The 13,102-nt window shown below is 38.3% G+C and overlaps 1 protein-coding gene across 8 annotated transcripts in view; it reads left to right on the top strand.

Moving 5' to 3' along the window:
- LTBP1 (latent transforming growth factor beta binding protein 1) overlaps positions 1-13,102 on the top strand; it is a 418,216-nt gene that overhangs the window by 205,391 nt on the left and 199,723 nt on the right. For all 8 annotated transcript variants that reach the window (XM_036872897.1, XM_036872896.1, XM_036872900.1 and 5 more), the window contains 2 exons: positions 4,200-4,424; positions 5,602-5,876. In XM_036872897.1, coding sequence (XP_036728792.1) covers positions 4,200-4,424; positions 5,602-5,876 — 500 coding nt within the window. The remainder of the gene's footprint in view (positions 1-4,199; positions 4,425-5,601; positions 5,877-13,102) is intronic.

The raw sequence follows: 13,102 nt of genomic DNA, 5'->3' as shown, positions 1-13,102 counted from the left end.
CCAGAGAGAAACAGGGTTATTGGAGTTCTCTTCTGGGATTATTGCTGTATCCACTTAGACTAGTACAGTTCTTGAAATATTTGTGTGGAAGCTATCTCAGAGGTTTAAAAATAGTTTTTAAACAAAAGCTAATTAAATTCATGTTGGATTCCAAAATCTGCTATTGATATTAGAAACAAAAGTCAGCTTCTTTGTAAAAAAAAAAAAAAAAAAAAAAAAAAAAGATGATAACATAGATGAAGTTATTTTAATAAAGATTAAAGGTAGTCCTCTTTGCATGGTGATGCAGGACCATAAAAATAACCATGCAAGCTGTAACTGTACAAAATGATCTTAATAATCAATGGGAAAATTACTAGTTCTATCACCTTAAAAATTTTTTTTGTCAAAACATTACAGTTGTTTTACTGTAGGTGATGTATTTATAGGGAAAGGAAGAAAAATAGTAAAGCTGATATTTATCTAGTGCCCTGTAATTTAAAATGTTAGAAACACTGAGAATTAAAGTGTTTTCTTTCTTCGAGTAGAACTTAACAAGAGTAGTTAGAACATTTTTGCTTTCTTCTCATGTACTTTATGATGTGGAGTATCTCTTCTTTGCCTTAGTGAGCCGTTATACTCCTTCCCAAGTTTGAATCAGGTTCCAATATCTTACCATTATGCTTTCAAAGTTGTGGAATATCTGTGAGTTCCTTTGATGTTATTTCCTTTGGACCATCTTTATCCTACATCACAACCACTTTCCAATTTCACTTCCAATGTCACCACTTTTCATTTCTTTGCCACGCTTTTTTGTTGTTGTTGTTGGCCCTTTTGACTATACACTTCTGTAAAATGTCATGCGAGTTTATCAATGTAAAGTGAGGAGGCAACACAACTACCTGCTTTGCTGTCTGTGCATGAACTGAATAACAGATATGCTGGGATCAATTGCCAACAGCCTCTGAAGGAAGTGACATGATTGATTACTGATCATGGTACACATCTGTTATTTATGTAGTGGTTTGTGGACCAAAGAGCTAGCAGTGAAGTTTGTACTTTATGCAGTTACCTAGTTAATATTGTGGCAAATGAAGTTCATACCGTGTTGTTGGGGGACTGAAGTTATTTAGCTAAACTGCATTAACTGAAATTCATGCATATTGGAACCATACAAAAGTGAGGAGTGCTTGTATTCCAGTTATAAGTTATTTGTAGTATTGTGAAATCTTGGCCAGGCTCCCTGTGTCCTAGCCCATTAAACACTGAACCCATCCAGCATAGCCAACCTGTCATTTAGAAATTCAATTCAGAATTGAACTGGGAGTTACAAAGTCTTTGACTCAACCTCAGAGTCAGCTTTGACTCTTCTTCTTACTCTGCACCTCAGTGTGGATCAGACACTGGTGGAAACATATTCCAGACCCTATCCAGCGTGGGCAGTTTTGACTTCATCTGCCACATAGTGAGATCCTGGACATAGTTCTAGGTGGTTACCTTGGTCATTTTTTCCAGCTCTTTCCTTTCTCCTTCACTGTCTTCCCTCTTCTTTGGCTTGCTGTTTATTTCCTGTGTCGTATCTCCATGTTGTACTGATTGCCCATCTATCATAATATTACTTCATGTTTCTTTTAGTTCTTGTTGCCATCATCCTAATCCATGGATTTTTCAACTTGTCTTTCAGTTATTTTAATAGTCTCCTATCTGACTTCTCCACCTAGGTCACTCTCCTTTCCAGCTAATGCCACATGCCATCACAAGAGTAATCTTCCTGGAAAATTCTGTCCTTGGGGTCTACAAAATAACTTACTAATTACAGAATAAAATCCAAACTTTTTATCAGGCCTTTATCCATTGTCTGACTTAAGCCTACATCTTCCAGTTTATCACCTGACCCCTCCCCTCAGGAATCTGGGGTTTCAACAAGATAGACTTTCTCATTATCTCCCAAATATGCCTACTTCCCCCTTTCTTACACACTATCCTCCTAAGATACAATCCTTTCTGTTTTTCTGAAGCCTACCCAGCTTCAAAGACTTATCTCAAATGAGCTCTCCTGTAAAGTCTGTTTTGACTTCCCAGAAATGACTTTTCACTGGAGTTCCACAGAATTTACATTTTATATTTTCCAATGTTACTTATTTGTATTTTTAGTTATCATGTATTACCTAGTAGTTCCAGTTAGCTTTTACTTTCTTCTGTAGTATGTAGAATGGTATTTGACAAAGTGGTAGCCATAAATGTGTTCATTCTTTCATCTAGTATTTTTTTTTTTTTGAGCTGCAGCCTTTTTTCTAAAAGCTGAGCTACATGCTAGAGGTAAAACATTAAAGTCCCTGACCTCACAGCACTCTAGTTGAATGAGGTGTACAGAAAAGTAGTCAGGTGATTGTAATGCAGTAAGCCAAGCAGCATGATGAGCAGTGAATGAGAGCCCACGGAAGCACAGAGGAGAAGCACCAAACCTAGATGAGGGGCAATTGGAAGTGTTTCCAGGGAACTGAGGTTTAAGCAGTATCCAAAAGGTGAGTAGGAGTTAGGTAGGTGAGGGGGGACAAATGGAAAGAGTGTTCCAGGCCACTGGAACACAGGGTTTATATACAGGGTATATAAAGCTTAAGGAGGGATGAGAGGCCCTGTCCACTGAGGAACTGAATCCAGGTCAGTGTAGCTAGATTGTAGGGAATGAGGTTTCAGAGAGAACAGGATCTCTACGATGAGAAAGTTGTGGGCATATTTGATGAATGTTTAGAAGGCAGGACCTGGAGATGGATGTTTGGGTGGGTGAAAGGATAGAGCAGCCCTCAGGTTTCTGTTAAGGGTCTCTCAGTGAATGGAGATGTTAGGGGAAGATGATCAAGTTCCATTTAGGACATTGTAAGTTTGAGATGCCTGTAGAAGATCTACAGGAAATAAACAGTAGTAGACAGTGTGGAGCACAGCAGAAAGCTTTGGCTAAGAAATATAGTTTTGGGTGACATCATCATATGATAGGCTGAAATCAGAATGTATGGAGTTAGTAAAGCAGAAGATTTTAAGACCAGATCTTGAAGCACATCAGTGTTTCAAGGGTAAGGAAAGAGTGGGGTCTGCAAAGAATATTAAGATACAGTGAACAAAGAGGAAAGAGCAAACTAGATGGGTTGAGATGTCACAGAAGCCAAGGGAAGACTGAAATCCATCCATTGGATTTAGCAACATGGAGACCATTAGTGACCTGATGAAGAGGAGTTTCAGCGTAGGAGAGGTGTGGGGAAAGGGAAACACAATGTGGCCCTTGCTGGCTGATAGTGAGTGGAGAAGTGAGCAGACAATTCTTTTGGAAAGTTTGGTCATGGAGGAGAGGATTGAAGCAGAGTAGAAGCTGGAAGAAAATGGAGTTGAGGGGCTATTTTTTAAGCTGCTGGAAATCCGATCAGTTCAAGGGCTGATAGGAAGAATTCATTCGTGATAAATAGGTTGGCCTTAAGTTGAATTTAGCCAGAATTTAAAACTCCTTTTAAAATTCTTCACCCAAACATGTCCTTTTTTCTTTTGGTATTCTAAATAAATTTCCAACTATTAATCACTGCTACTTCTAGGTTTCTCTGTGGTCTTGTTATCCCAGTGAGATTGTAAATTCCTGTAAAGCAGGATTCAAACTATTCTGCTCCCTTATTCTGGGTAGCACTTATTTCAGTGTCTTATGTAGAGAAAATTCTCAACAGATATTATTTTTAGCACTCTCATTTGTTTATTCTTTGAGGAAATATTTAATGTCCACTGTGTGCCAGGCATTATTCTAGGTGCTGAGGATACAAAGGTCATTAAACTAGGCATATTCCTTTCCTCCAAGGAGTTTATAATCTTGGGAGACAGTAAATAAACTAGTAATTAAATAGGAAAGCAAAGTAATTATAGAGTGCAAGAGATATCCTGAGTGGCTACTTTATATATATTTATATACATGTATATTTTTTCCCATAAATTTTTTCCACCATTGTGGGTGAACAACCACAAGCAATTGGAGAGCTAAATGACTTACTTAAGGTGGAAAGAAAAAGATAGTAAAAAAAAAAAAAAAAAGGAAGTATTTTTGTCATAGTGTATATTCCTTTGTTTACCATTTCTAAAGTCATTGGGAATATGTTGGCTGTGCTTTGGGGGAGTTTTGTTGGTTGATTGTTACTTAGCATTTGAGAAACTAACCAACTCTCCACATTTTCTCTTTTCCTTTACAGTAATTTGCCATCTTCCATGTATGAATGGAGGCCAATGCAGTTCAAGGGACAAATGCCAGTGCCCTCCAAATTTCACAGGGAAGCTTTGTCAGATTCCAGTCCATGGTGCTAGCGTGCCTAAACTTTATCAGCATTCCCAGCAGTCAGGCAAGGCGTTGGGAACACATGTCGTCCACTCAACACATACTTTGCCTCTGACCATGACCAGCCAGCAAGGAGTCAAAGGTAAGCTGATTATTTTGATTTTGCCCATTCGTCAGAACTCTGTTAACATGCCAAACCCATACAGAAGCCAAGTGTCTGCAGGGCTGGTACTGGAACAGAATATGGGCCCAGGTATATGGTGCCAGTGCTTTCTAGACTGTAGGGAATGGTATCTAGGAAATAAGAAAATGGAGCCCATCTTTCTCTGGTGATGCAGGACCAAGAGCTGATAAACATACATGGCACTGTTCTGGCAGGTCCTGGGAAATGGAAAGATGAACAAGATGGTGTTCTGGCCCTTATGGGATTAATAAACTAGTAGATCACACAATACCTGCTGATGAACACCAAGTCTATTTTGTAGTCGAAGAGCGCTTGGTTTTAGTTCTAAACAATCTATAACCTCACCTCCCTGGGCTTCAGTTTATTCATCTGTAGAGGAAGGTAAACTAGGTCACTTGGAGCTCAGAAATTCTATGACTAATTCATTCTTTTCAACCTGGCACCTCTTACACATGCACAATTTTTTAAAAAGGGGTCAGAGAAGTGTTACTGGTTCTTATTCTTTAAAACCTGAATCTTAGCATCAGAAGATGAAATTCTGTGTGAAAGCTGCAGAGAAAGAAAATAGAGATGTAAAATATCACACTTTGGTATTTTGTGTGTGTCACGGGAAGCGCAAAAGTATGTACACACCAGGTTTAAGGGTAAGAGAACTATGCTTTGTGAAATTGTGTTGTAAATCCTACGGTCTCTACAATGGAAACTTTGTGAGAAATTCAAAAATAATCAAACTCTTGAGTCTTTATTACTCTTGTTTGATAGAATGTATGACCACAAGTAGCACAAATTTCATAGTTTTATGACTCCTCTGAAAAAAATTTTTGTCTCATGGATCTGTTACTGTGAGAAGTTTAAATTTCTCTTTGTAAAAGCAGTTTTATTCTTTAAAGTATATAAATTCAGGTTTAATTTTTGAGTGTCCCCTTTTACTCTCAAGAGTTTTTTAATGGCTGTGCAGCAAAAATAGATACACACTAAAAATGTATCATTTATCCCAGGTATAATAGATATGTACTTAAGTATATGTGTATATATAAAACTTAGTTTCACGCTGACTAGCATGAACATTTACTTTCATCCTGATGTGTGTATTAATTATTTATGACTGATAAGTTTTCTTCCCAATCTGTTTTAGTGAAATTTCCTCCTAACATAGTCAATATCCATGTGAAGCACCCTCCTGAGGCCTCAGTCCAGATACATCAGGTTTCAAGAGTTGATGGCCCAACAAGCCAGAAGGTAAAAGAAGCTCAACCAGGCCAGTCCCAAGTCTCTTACCAAGGGCTTCCTGTCCAGAAGACCCAGACAGTCCATTCCTCATACTCCCACCAGCAAGTCATTCCTCACGTGTATCCAGTGACTGCGAAGACGCAGCTTGGCCGGTGCTTCCAGGAGACTATTGGGTCGCAGGTGAGCAGCACTGCCCAGCCCATTTTAGTGATGTGTTCTAGGTATAGTCTCATTGTAGTAGGAAAGACAGACTTGGTAAAAATAAGTTTTTTGTAGAAGGGGTTGGCAAACTGACCTGTGGGCCTGATACTGTAAATAAAACTTTATTGGACACAGCCATACCCATCATTTACATACTGTCTATGTCTGCTTTCATGCTATGGAGAGAAGAATGGTATACTTCCAATGAGGTCATATGATCTGAAATGCCTAAAATATGGTCTGCAAAGCCCTTTTTAGAAAAAGTTTGCCAACCCCTGATATAAGATAATTGTAAGCGTTGTAAGATATTTGGGAGCATCTGTAAGATCTATAAGATAATTGTGTGTATTGAACTTCCAGAAATGCTGCCAGAAGTCTATGATTGCCTGTTGGTATTTTTTCAGTTACAGTGATCTGTGTATAAAACATGTGTCAGGCATGAGATATGGTACGTGAAAAATACTCTGCAAAGATGTTTGAAAATATTCATGCCTTTTTGCAATAGTTTGCTGGTTAGTGGGTACAGTCAAGTTTTGAACCCATCATACAGTAATAATTTGTCATCTTTTATTTTCTTATAAAAATTTATAACTAGAATGGCAATGCATGAGTTGTTTGAAGTGCATTTTAAATATCATTGGATTTATGTGTAACTTTAGGTCTATATATCATAAAGTGAGAGAGAGGCTGACTTTTCTTTAAAACTCATCATTGAATGTGCCTAGTAAAAGCAACATAAAATTACTGGTTCCTCTACCCCAGTTACTTGGTGCTTCCTGCTTTGGAATTATGTGATCATGACATAGCTTTGTCCTGTGGTTCTTCTCCTGTCACCTGATTATGGTTTGAACCCCCTGTGAGAAGAATAGGCGAGATCTATTTATTATTCCTTCTGTTACCTGAATATTCAAAAAATTGTGTGTGTGTGAGTGAAATATCTGTTGGTAGTAGAATCAATCGTTCTTGCTTTTGAAACCTGGAGAACACTTTTAGGGGCTGGGCAAGTCCATGGTTGGGTCATCCCCTTTCTTCTAGGGGAAGAGGCAAAATTGGTTTGTAGACCAGAATGGAAAGAACAGCCATGTAGAGTTATAAGACCTTGGTTAGAGCCATGGGCTCAGCACTTGGTGGCAGGGAGCCAGCTTCCTTATTTGTAAAGTGGAGACAAGAATATGGGGCTTTGTCAAGATTAGACAAGGTAATGTGACATGCTCTGCAAATGTTACAGAACTATGCAAATACTAGCTTAGAAGACACTTACCTATTGATAGAGTCAAACATAAAAATAGAGCAGGTGATTGCTTATGTCATGTAACTTCAGTAAGACAGGGAAGGCTTGATGCCCCACACAACCTTGGTCTGCCTGCGGAGCCTGAAATGCCTACTTAAGAGGGACCTTTTCCTTCCTCAGTTGAAGACCAGGTTTAAACACATGCTTTTTGGAGAAGGAATATCATCAGTTTACATTTAGCTTAGAAGTAAAGACTGGATTACTGTGTTAAGGGCAAGTTTTTATAGGGGCAGTGGGGCTGAAGTAAACCTCGTATGCTGCACGGTTTGCCCCAGACAAGCCTTGGAGAAGGAGGATGAATTTGGTGCCATTTGCATTGTTTAGTCATTTCAGCTTAGATTGGTCATGAGAAAGGAAAAAAGCAGGTCCTTTTAAAATTCTGTGCCCAGTATCTTTCTCCCTAGTTTCCAAGTTGGAACACAGATGGTAAAAAGCAAGAAAATGAGATGTCAACAGACTTGTTATTCTTGTACATATAATAGTAGGCAGATGATTGCTAACTAGAAAGAATATAAACAGATGATTTACTTTTAGGCCTAAGCTGGACTATACAATCCACATGAATTGGATGGTTGGTGGAGTTACCCAAATAATCCAAACTCGGCGGAACACTTTTTTGCCTTCTCTGGATACTTCTCTGACTTTTGGTCTGAATGATCCAGACAGTGATCTCAATTCTTAATTCATTTTGCATGTGTAGTAACTAATACACAGCTTCAAAATAAGACCTGTTTTGAGAAAACATTCTCAGAATATATTTGCTTTTCCTGTTGGTGAGAAATATTGCTGAATGCCCACGATGGTCCAATTTGTGCAATTAGGATGATCCAGGCATTAAAAAAACAACAAACATTACTGGCAAATAGTCAATAGTCAATAGTATATAAGATGTATCCTACAAAGGTGTTTGAAAATATTTGTGCCTTCTTGCTGTGGTTGGTTTGCAAACATAGTTACAGAGGGAGGTACAGGTGGATTTTAAATGAATGGCAGAAACGACTGCATAAATACTCACTAGTGCTTTGCTCAGTGAGAAGACTCTTATTAGATGCAGATGACAACTACTGAGACCTTCATGTCATAGTCATCAGTAAGCACCTATGTTTATGTGTTGCCATTAGAGGTCATATACAGAACAGATTTAGTAGAAATAGCCCTTGTTTCTGTGGCACATTCTAAAAACGAGGCAGTAAACTTGAGGTTGAAAAGCCAACATCAACTGTGATCAGTGTATTTAAATTCATGGGAGCTTCATAGAATAGAATTTCAGGAACTGCTTGGATGGTGGAGGAAGATGGATGATTGGTTAGGAAACTAAGCTCACAGAGAAGTGGGGGAGACATTAAACAGAAGAGAGAGAACACTGCAAGAAACAGGTAAGGAAGAAGTGTCAGAAGAGACCAGAGAAGTAAACTAGTTTAGAGTTCCTGGCAGGCTTTGGCACAGATATGAAGCCTTTTAAACCTGAGGCATAAGGCAAAATAAAAGACTTGGTATCAAGGTAAAAATCGCATGATGCCCCCTTGATCAAGTGATCAAACTCAGAATCATTAAAAGGGGGACAACTGATATTATATGCCTCCTGATGGGATGCAGTATGAAGTGTAGAGCAACAGCTTAAAGGTATTCTTGCCAAAAATGTGTGAGCTGAATCTAATCAATCCTTTACACCTAACCTCCAGCTCATAGGGAATACTGAGGGTGAAGAAACAAGCCAAAACTATCATACTCCCTCACATCAGAAAGAATGATAATGTAGGGTATTGTTGCTTGGTTTCTTCATATCATTAAAAAATATAGATTGACTTCCTCAGAAAGAGACTAAAGAGAGACAACAGCACATATAATATATGAGCCTTAATCATATCTTGGTTTTAAAAAAATCAAAACCCAGCTCTGAAAGACATTTGAAGAACAATTGAGGAAGTTTAAATACGGACTGGATATTAGATGGTATTTTGGAACTATTATTTTCTTAGGTGTGATAATGGTGTTAGAGGTATGGAGGGTAGTGTCCTTATTCTTGAGTGAGGAATGCCATGATGTCTGTAATTTACTTTCAAATGCCTTTTATACACAAATATGACAAAATTGTAATAATTGTTGACTCTGAGATGTGGGAAAACAAGTGATCACTGTATTATTCTTTGACTTATCTCAGCATATTTGAAAATTCCTTATGAGGAAAAGAAGGGAAATGTGAACATTTCCTAGACTTATAAATAGAATAATATAATTTTAAGATGAACTTAAAAGCTCTAAGTTTAATACATGTAATGAACTTTTAGAAAATTTTAAAAGTTTCAACTTTTGAATGAGATGGGAGTGGATGTGGGGATGGTAGACATGAGGAGGCCAGGGAAGAGAAGTTGGCCTTGGTCCAATTGTGAAATGATCGGGGTCCAATCTAAGAAGTAAATTTAAAGATGAAGAGATTAATGCAGAGGCTTTTGTGAAGAATCCAGCATCAGGATTTGATTATGGGCTGTTGTGAAGAAAAAGGTGGTGATGAGTTGGAGTATTCTGAACTCCCTGGCTTCAGAAATCAGATCAATGCGCTCTCTGATTGATTAACTGACCCTTGGAGGGGAGGATTTTGAGGTAAAGATGAGTAGCTACATCTTTGTTTTAACCAGTTCCATCTTTGATTGATGTCAAGAATCAGGTATTCTTGAATATCAGTCATGGAATCCAGTGCTGTTGTAGAGATGAAGTGAGAGAGGATTAATGGAGAAAACTCAGTGGTCAGTGACTAGACTTAGTGATGATAGTTAAATTAATAAGAACAGAGATTGTTTTGGCTTGGATTATAAAGTGGAACGAGGAGGAATAATGGGATTGGAAATATCTAAAGTGTTTTTCACCTTGATGGAAAGTGTCAAGATAAAGGGGGAAATACCTTTCCTATTGTAGAAAGTGATGTTTCATCTTTCAGAGTCCTAAAAATAACTTCTTGTTCTTAAGATTATATAAACTGTTGATTTCTGTGTGAATCAGGCTGGGTACAGGCATCACTAAATTCACTTTAAAGTATTAAAAGAATAGAAATTAATCTAATAGAACGTACAGGGTGGCTAAGAGGAATTGGTTTCTTGAATGTAAATCAAGTTTGAAGTAGCTGAAAAGTCATAATTTTGGCAGAGGTAAGTATCTGTGCTGTCTGCAGTAAACAGTGGTATGCCATATATATTTGAAAACATTTCTGAGATTTTGCTCAATGTATAGATCAAATTAGAATTACATTTCTAGGGGTTATAATTACCAACTACTTTCAGGATAATCTCATGTTTTCATGTGCTTAAAACTTCAACATTTCCAGTCAAGTTTTCATCTCTAGGGAGAGGCCAAATTTCAGAAAAATACCCCTCAAATCTATTTTTGCACCACAGGGTCATCGAATGTGTACACTTTTTCCATTGTGCAAGAGTGTCCTTTATTTTAAACTGGTTCTCTTAACAGTGACTAAATTTGAGATTTATTTGGCATCTGAGTTTTTGGTTGTTTCAAACATGTTTTATTTATTGCCCAATTACTGGAAATAAACGTTTACAGTGACCTAATGATGTCAGATAGTATGAAAAGACCTTGTATGAGAGGTAGGGTTCAGAGTCCAGCTTCCATGTTGGGTGTGCCATTGCTGCCTTGTGAAATCATGTGCTTTTTGTTCATTGTGGAAACATGCCCCTTAATTAGACACTAGTTACAAGATGAGACAAAAATTCAAGTGCCTCAAGACTTTCCGATTGCAAGTGCCAAAAGAGCAGCAAATTCCATGTATAAATACCTGCGTTAAATAAGGATAGAAATACTAGAAAACCTGAAGTAGATGTAAACAGAAGAGAGAGGGTATTTTTAGTACAGCACTCTAGCACAGATAAAGATAATCAAATAACATACAAACCCACTTTCATAGTTGGCAACCATAAAATCCCCATAATGATTAAAAAAAACCCATAGGTAGAAGACGTACAAACTATAAGGTGTAAAATAAGCTATAAGGATATACCGTACAACATGGCGAACACAGACAATATTTTACAATAACTATAAATGGAGTATAAACTTGAAAAATTGTGTACCACTATATCGTATATCTGTAACTTATGTAATATTGTACAGCAACTGTACTTCAATTAAAAAAATACAGTTTAATTTACAAAACCATAAGAAACACTCTAAGATTAAATTCTCTAATATATATTCTATAGAAGAAAACAAGCTTTATGTGGATTAGGAAGAAAAGGACCACTTCTTGATGTGAAATCCTGATATCGTTGTAAAAACCTTTCTTTCCTTTAATTACTGGTCATATAAATTATAAGCCCTGGGGCAAAAATTGAGTTAAAATGACACGAGAACAGTTTGGGATCCTCTTAGAGGTTCCAGAAGTTGTTCCAACAGTTCTTTTTGGACAGGAAGAATAGAAACAGAATGGGCCACTGGAGAAAAAGATTCTTTAATTGGAGATTGGTCTCTTTTGGCAGACAAATTCAATAACATCCTCAAGCTCTAAACCTGAACACTGGAATGAACATACACACACATACAATTCTGAAGGGCCAAGCAGATGCACTTTGCTTTTGTTTAAAAAAACTTTTAAAAAATAAGCATCATGGAGAAATTAACAAGAAAGTGTGAACTCACTGAAGTGGAAAAGTAACTGAACTACATGGCTGAAAGTACTTTTTAAAAAAGTCTCAGGACTTTGAAGAAAAACATTTCCTGGTTTCTACCACACAGAAGCCAATGAGAAAGTAGAGAAACAGATGCCTGTCAGTTCCACACGGCAGAAAAAACGGAGATGGATAAGTAGAGATGTAGCTGTGGAGATGGGCTGCAGACTTTCCAAATCTCTTCTCAGTGATGGAAAAGGAATTTAGTGCTCATTTGAGGGATCAAGGACATGAAGTTCTGCTTAGAAACCTCTTCTTTGATTTCCTCAGACTCTTCTCTGCCCTGATGATGAGCATTACTGGGGTGAGGCCTGAAGCTATGATGAAATACCAATTTTATCCTGATGGGGGGATAATGCCAGCATGGTTGTAACACTTTCACACTGGTTAATTCCCTAAATTGAGTCCATAAACTACATAAACAGATGAGAAGTCTAAAGAAAGAATAACTATAAAACATTTTACCAAAGGCTCTTGGCCTCTTGTATCTGTGTTATCCCTTATGTGGGAAGGAGAACTGAGTCATCCAGGCTGGGTCAACAGTGGGTACAGGTGTGTATGTGGCTTTCTTCTCTTCCCCATTTCCCCAGGCCACATGCTCTTGGGGTCGGGGCCCTCCTGGGTGAACTTGGCCTTCTTGCAGAGGGGCTGCTGGACAATGATGAGGGAAGGCAGGGCCAGAGCCACCAGACATCTGCCTTCTCCAGGAGCAGAGAGCCCTGGTGGGGGGGGGGGTGTGCTGATTGCATTTACTGAAGTTTGGCCTCCTTCAGGTGGAATAAGTCATAAACACCAGGCACTTCCTATGCCATCTGGGGTTTACTTCAGTATCCTACTCAAATAGTCCTTTGGCATAATCTAAGAAATATTTAACTGACTGTTAGGGAGTCTGGTTGTCCCCAGCAGCCATGAAATGGCCATCCTTGCCAAACCTTACCTGTGTCAACAGCAGAGGGTGTCACTGAAGGTGTCACATGCATCGCAGTGATAGGTCTTGGACCTCTGCAGTGTCGATTGGTCTTTCCAACTGCCTCTGCCAGATGGACTTTGTGCAGGGGCCCTCTTCCTTGGAGTTGAAAAGATCAATAAAGACAGGGATAAGATCCAAAGGGGAAACACACTGCACATGAAAGAGAACATGTCTCCATGTCACTGGGCTTCTGCCAGTGGCGGGAAGAACCGCTGGTTTTACTTGGATTGAGAATGTAGGACTGAGACATTAGGATAATCAAAATATAGAT

This window comes from Balaenoptera musculus, chromosome 13 (genome assembly GCF_009873245.2).
Source record: "Balaenoptera musculus isolate JJ_BM4_2016_0621 chromosome 13, mBalMus1.pri.v3, whole genome shotgun sequence".
Lineage (NCBI taxonomy): Eukaryota > Metazoa > Chordata > Mammalia > Artiodactyla > Balaenopteridae > Balaenoptera > Balaenoptera musculus.
This window is presented reverse-complemented; position numbering and strand designations above follow the sequence as displayed.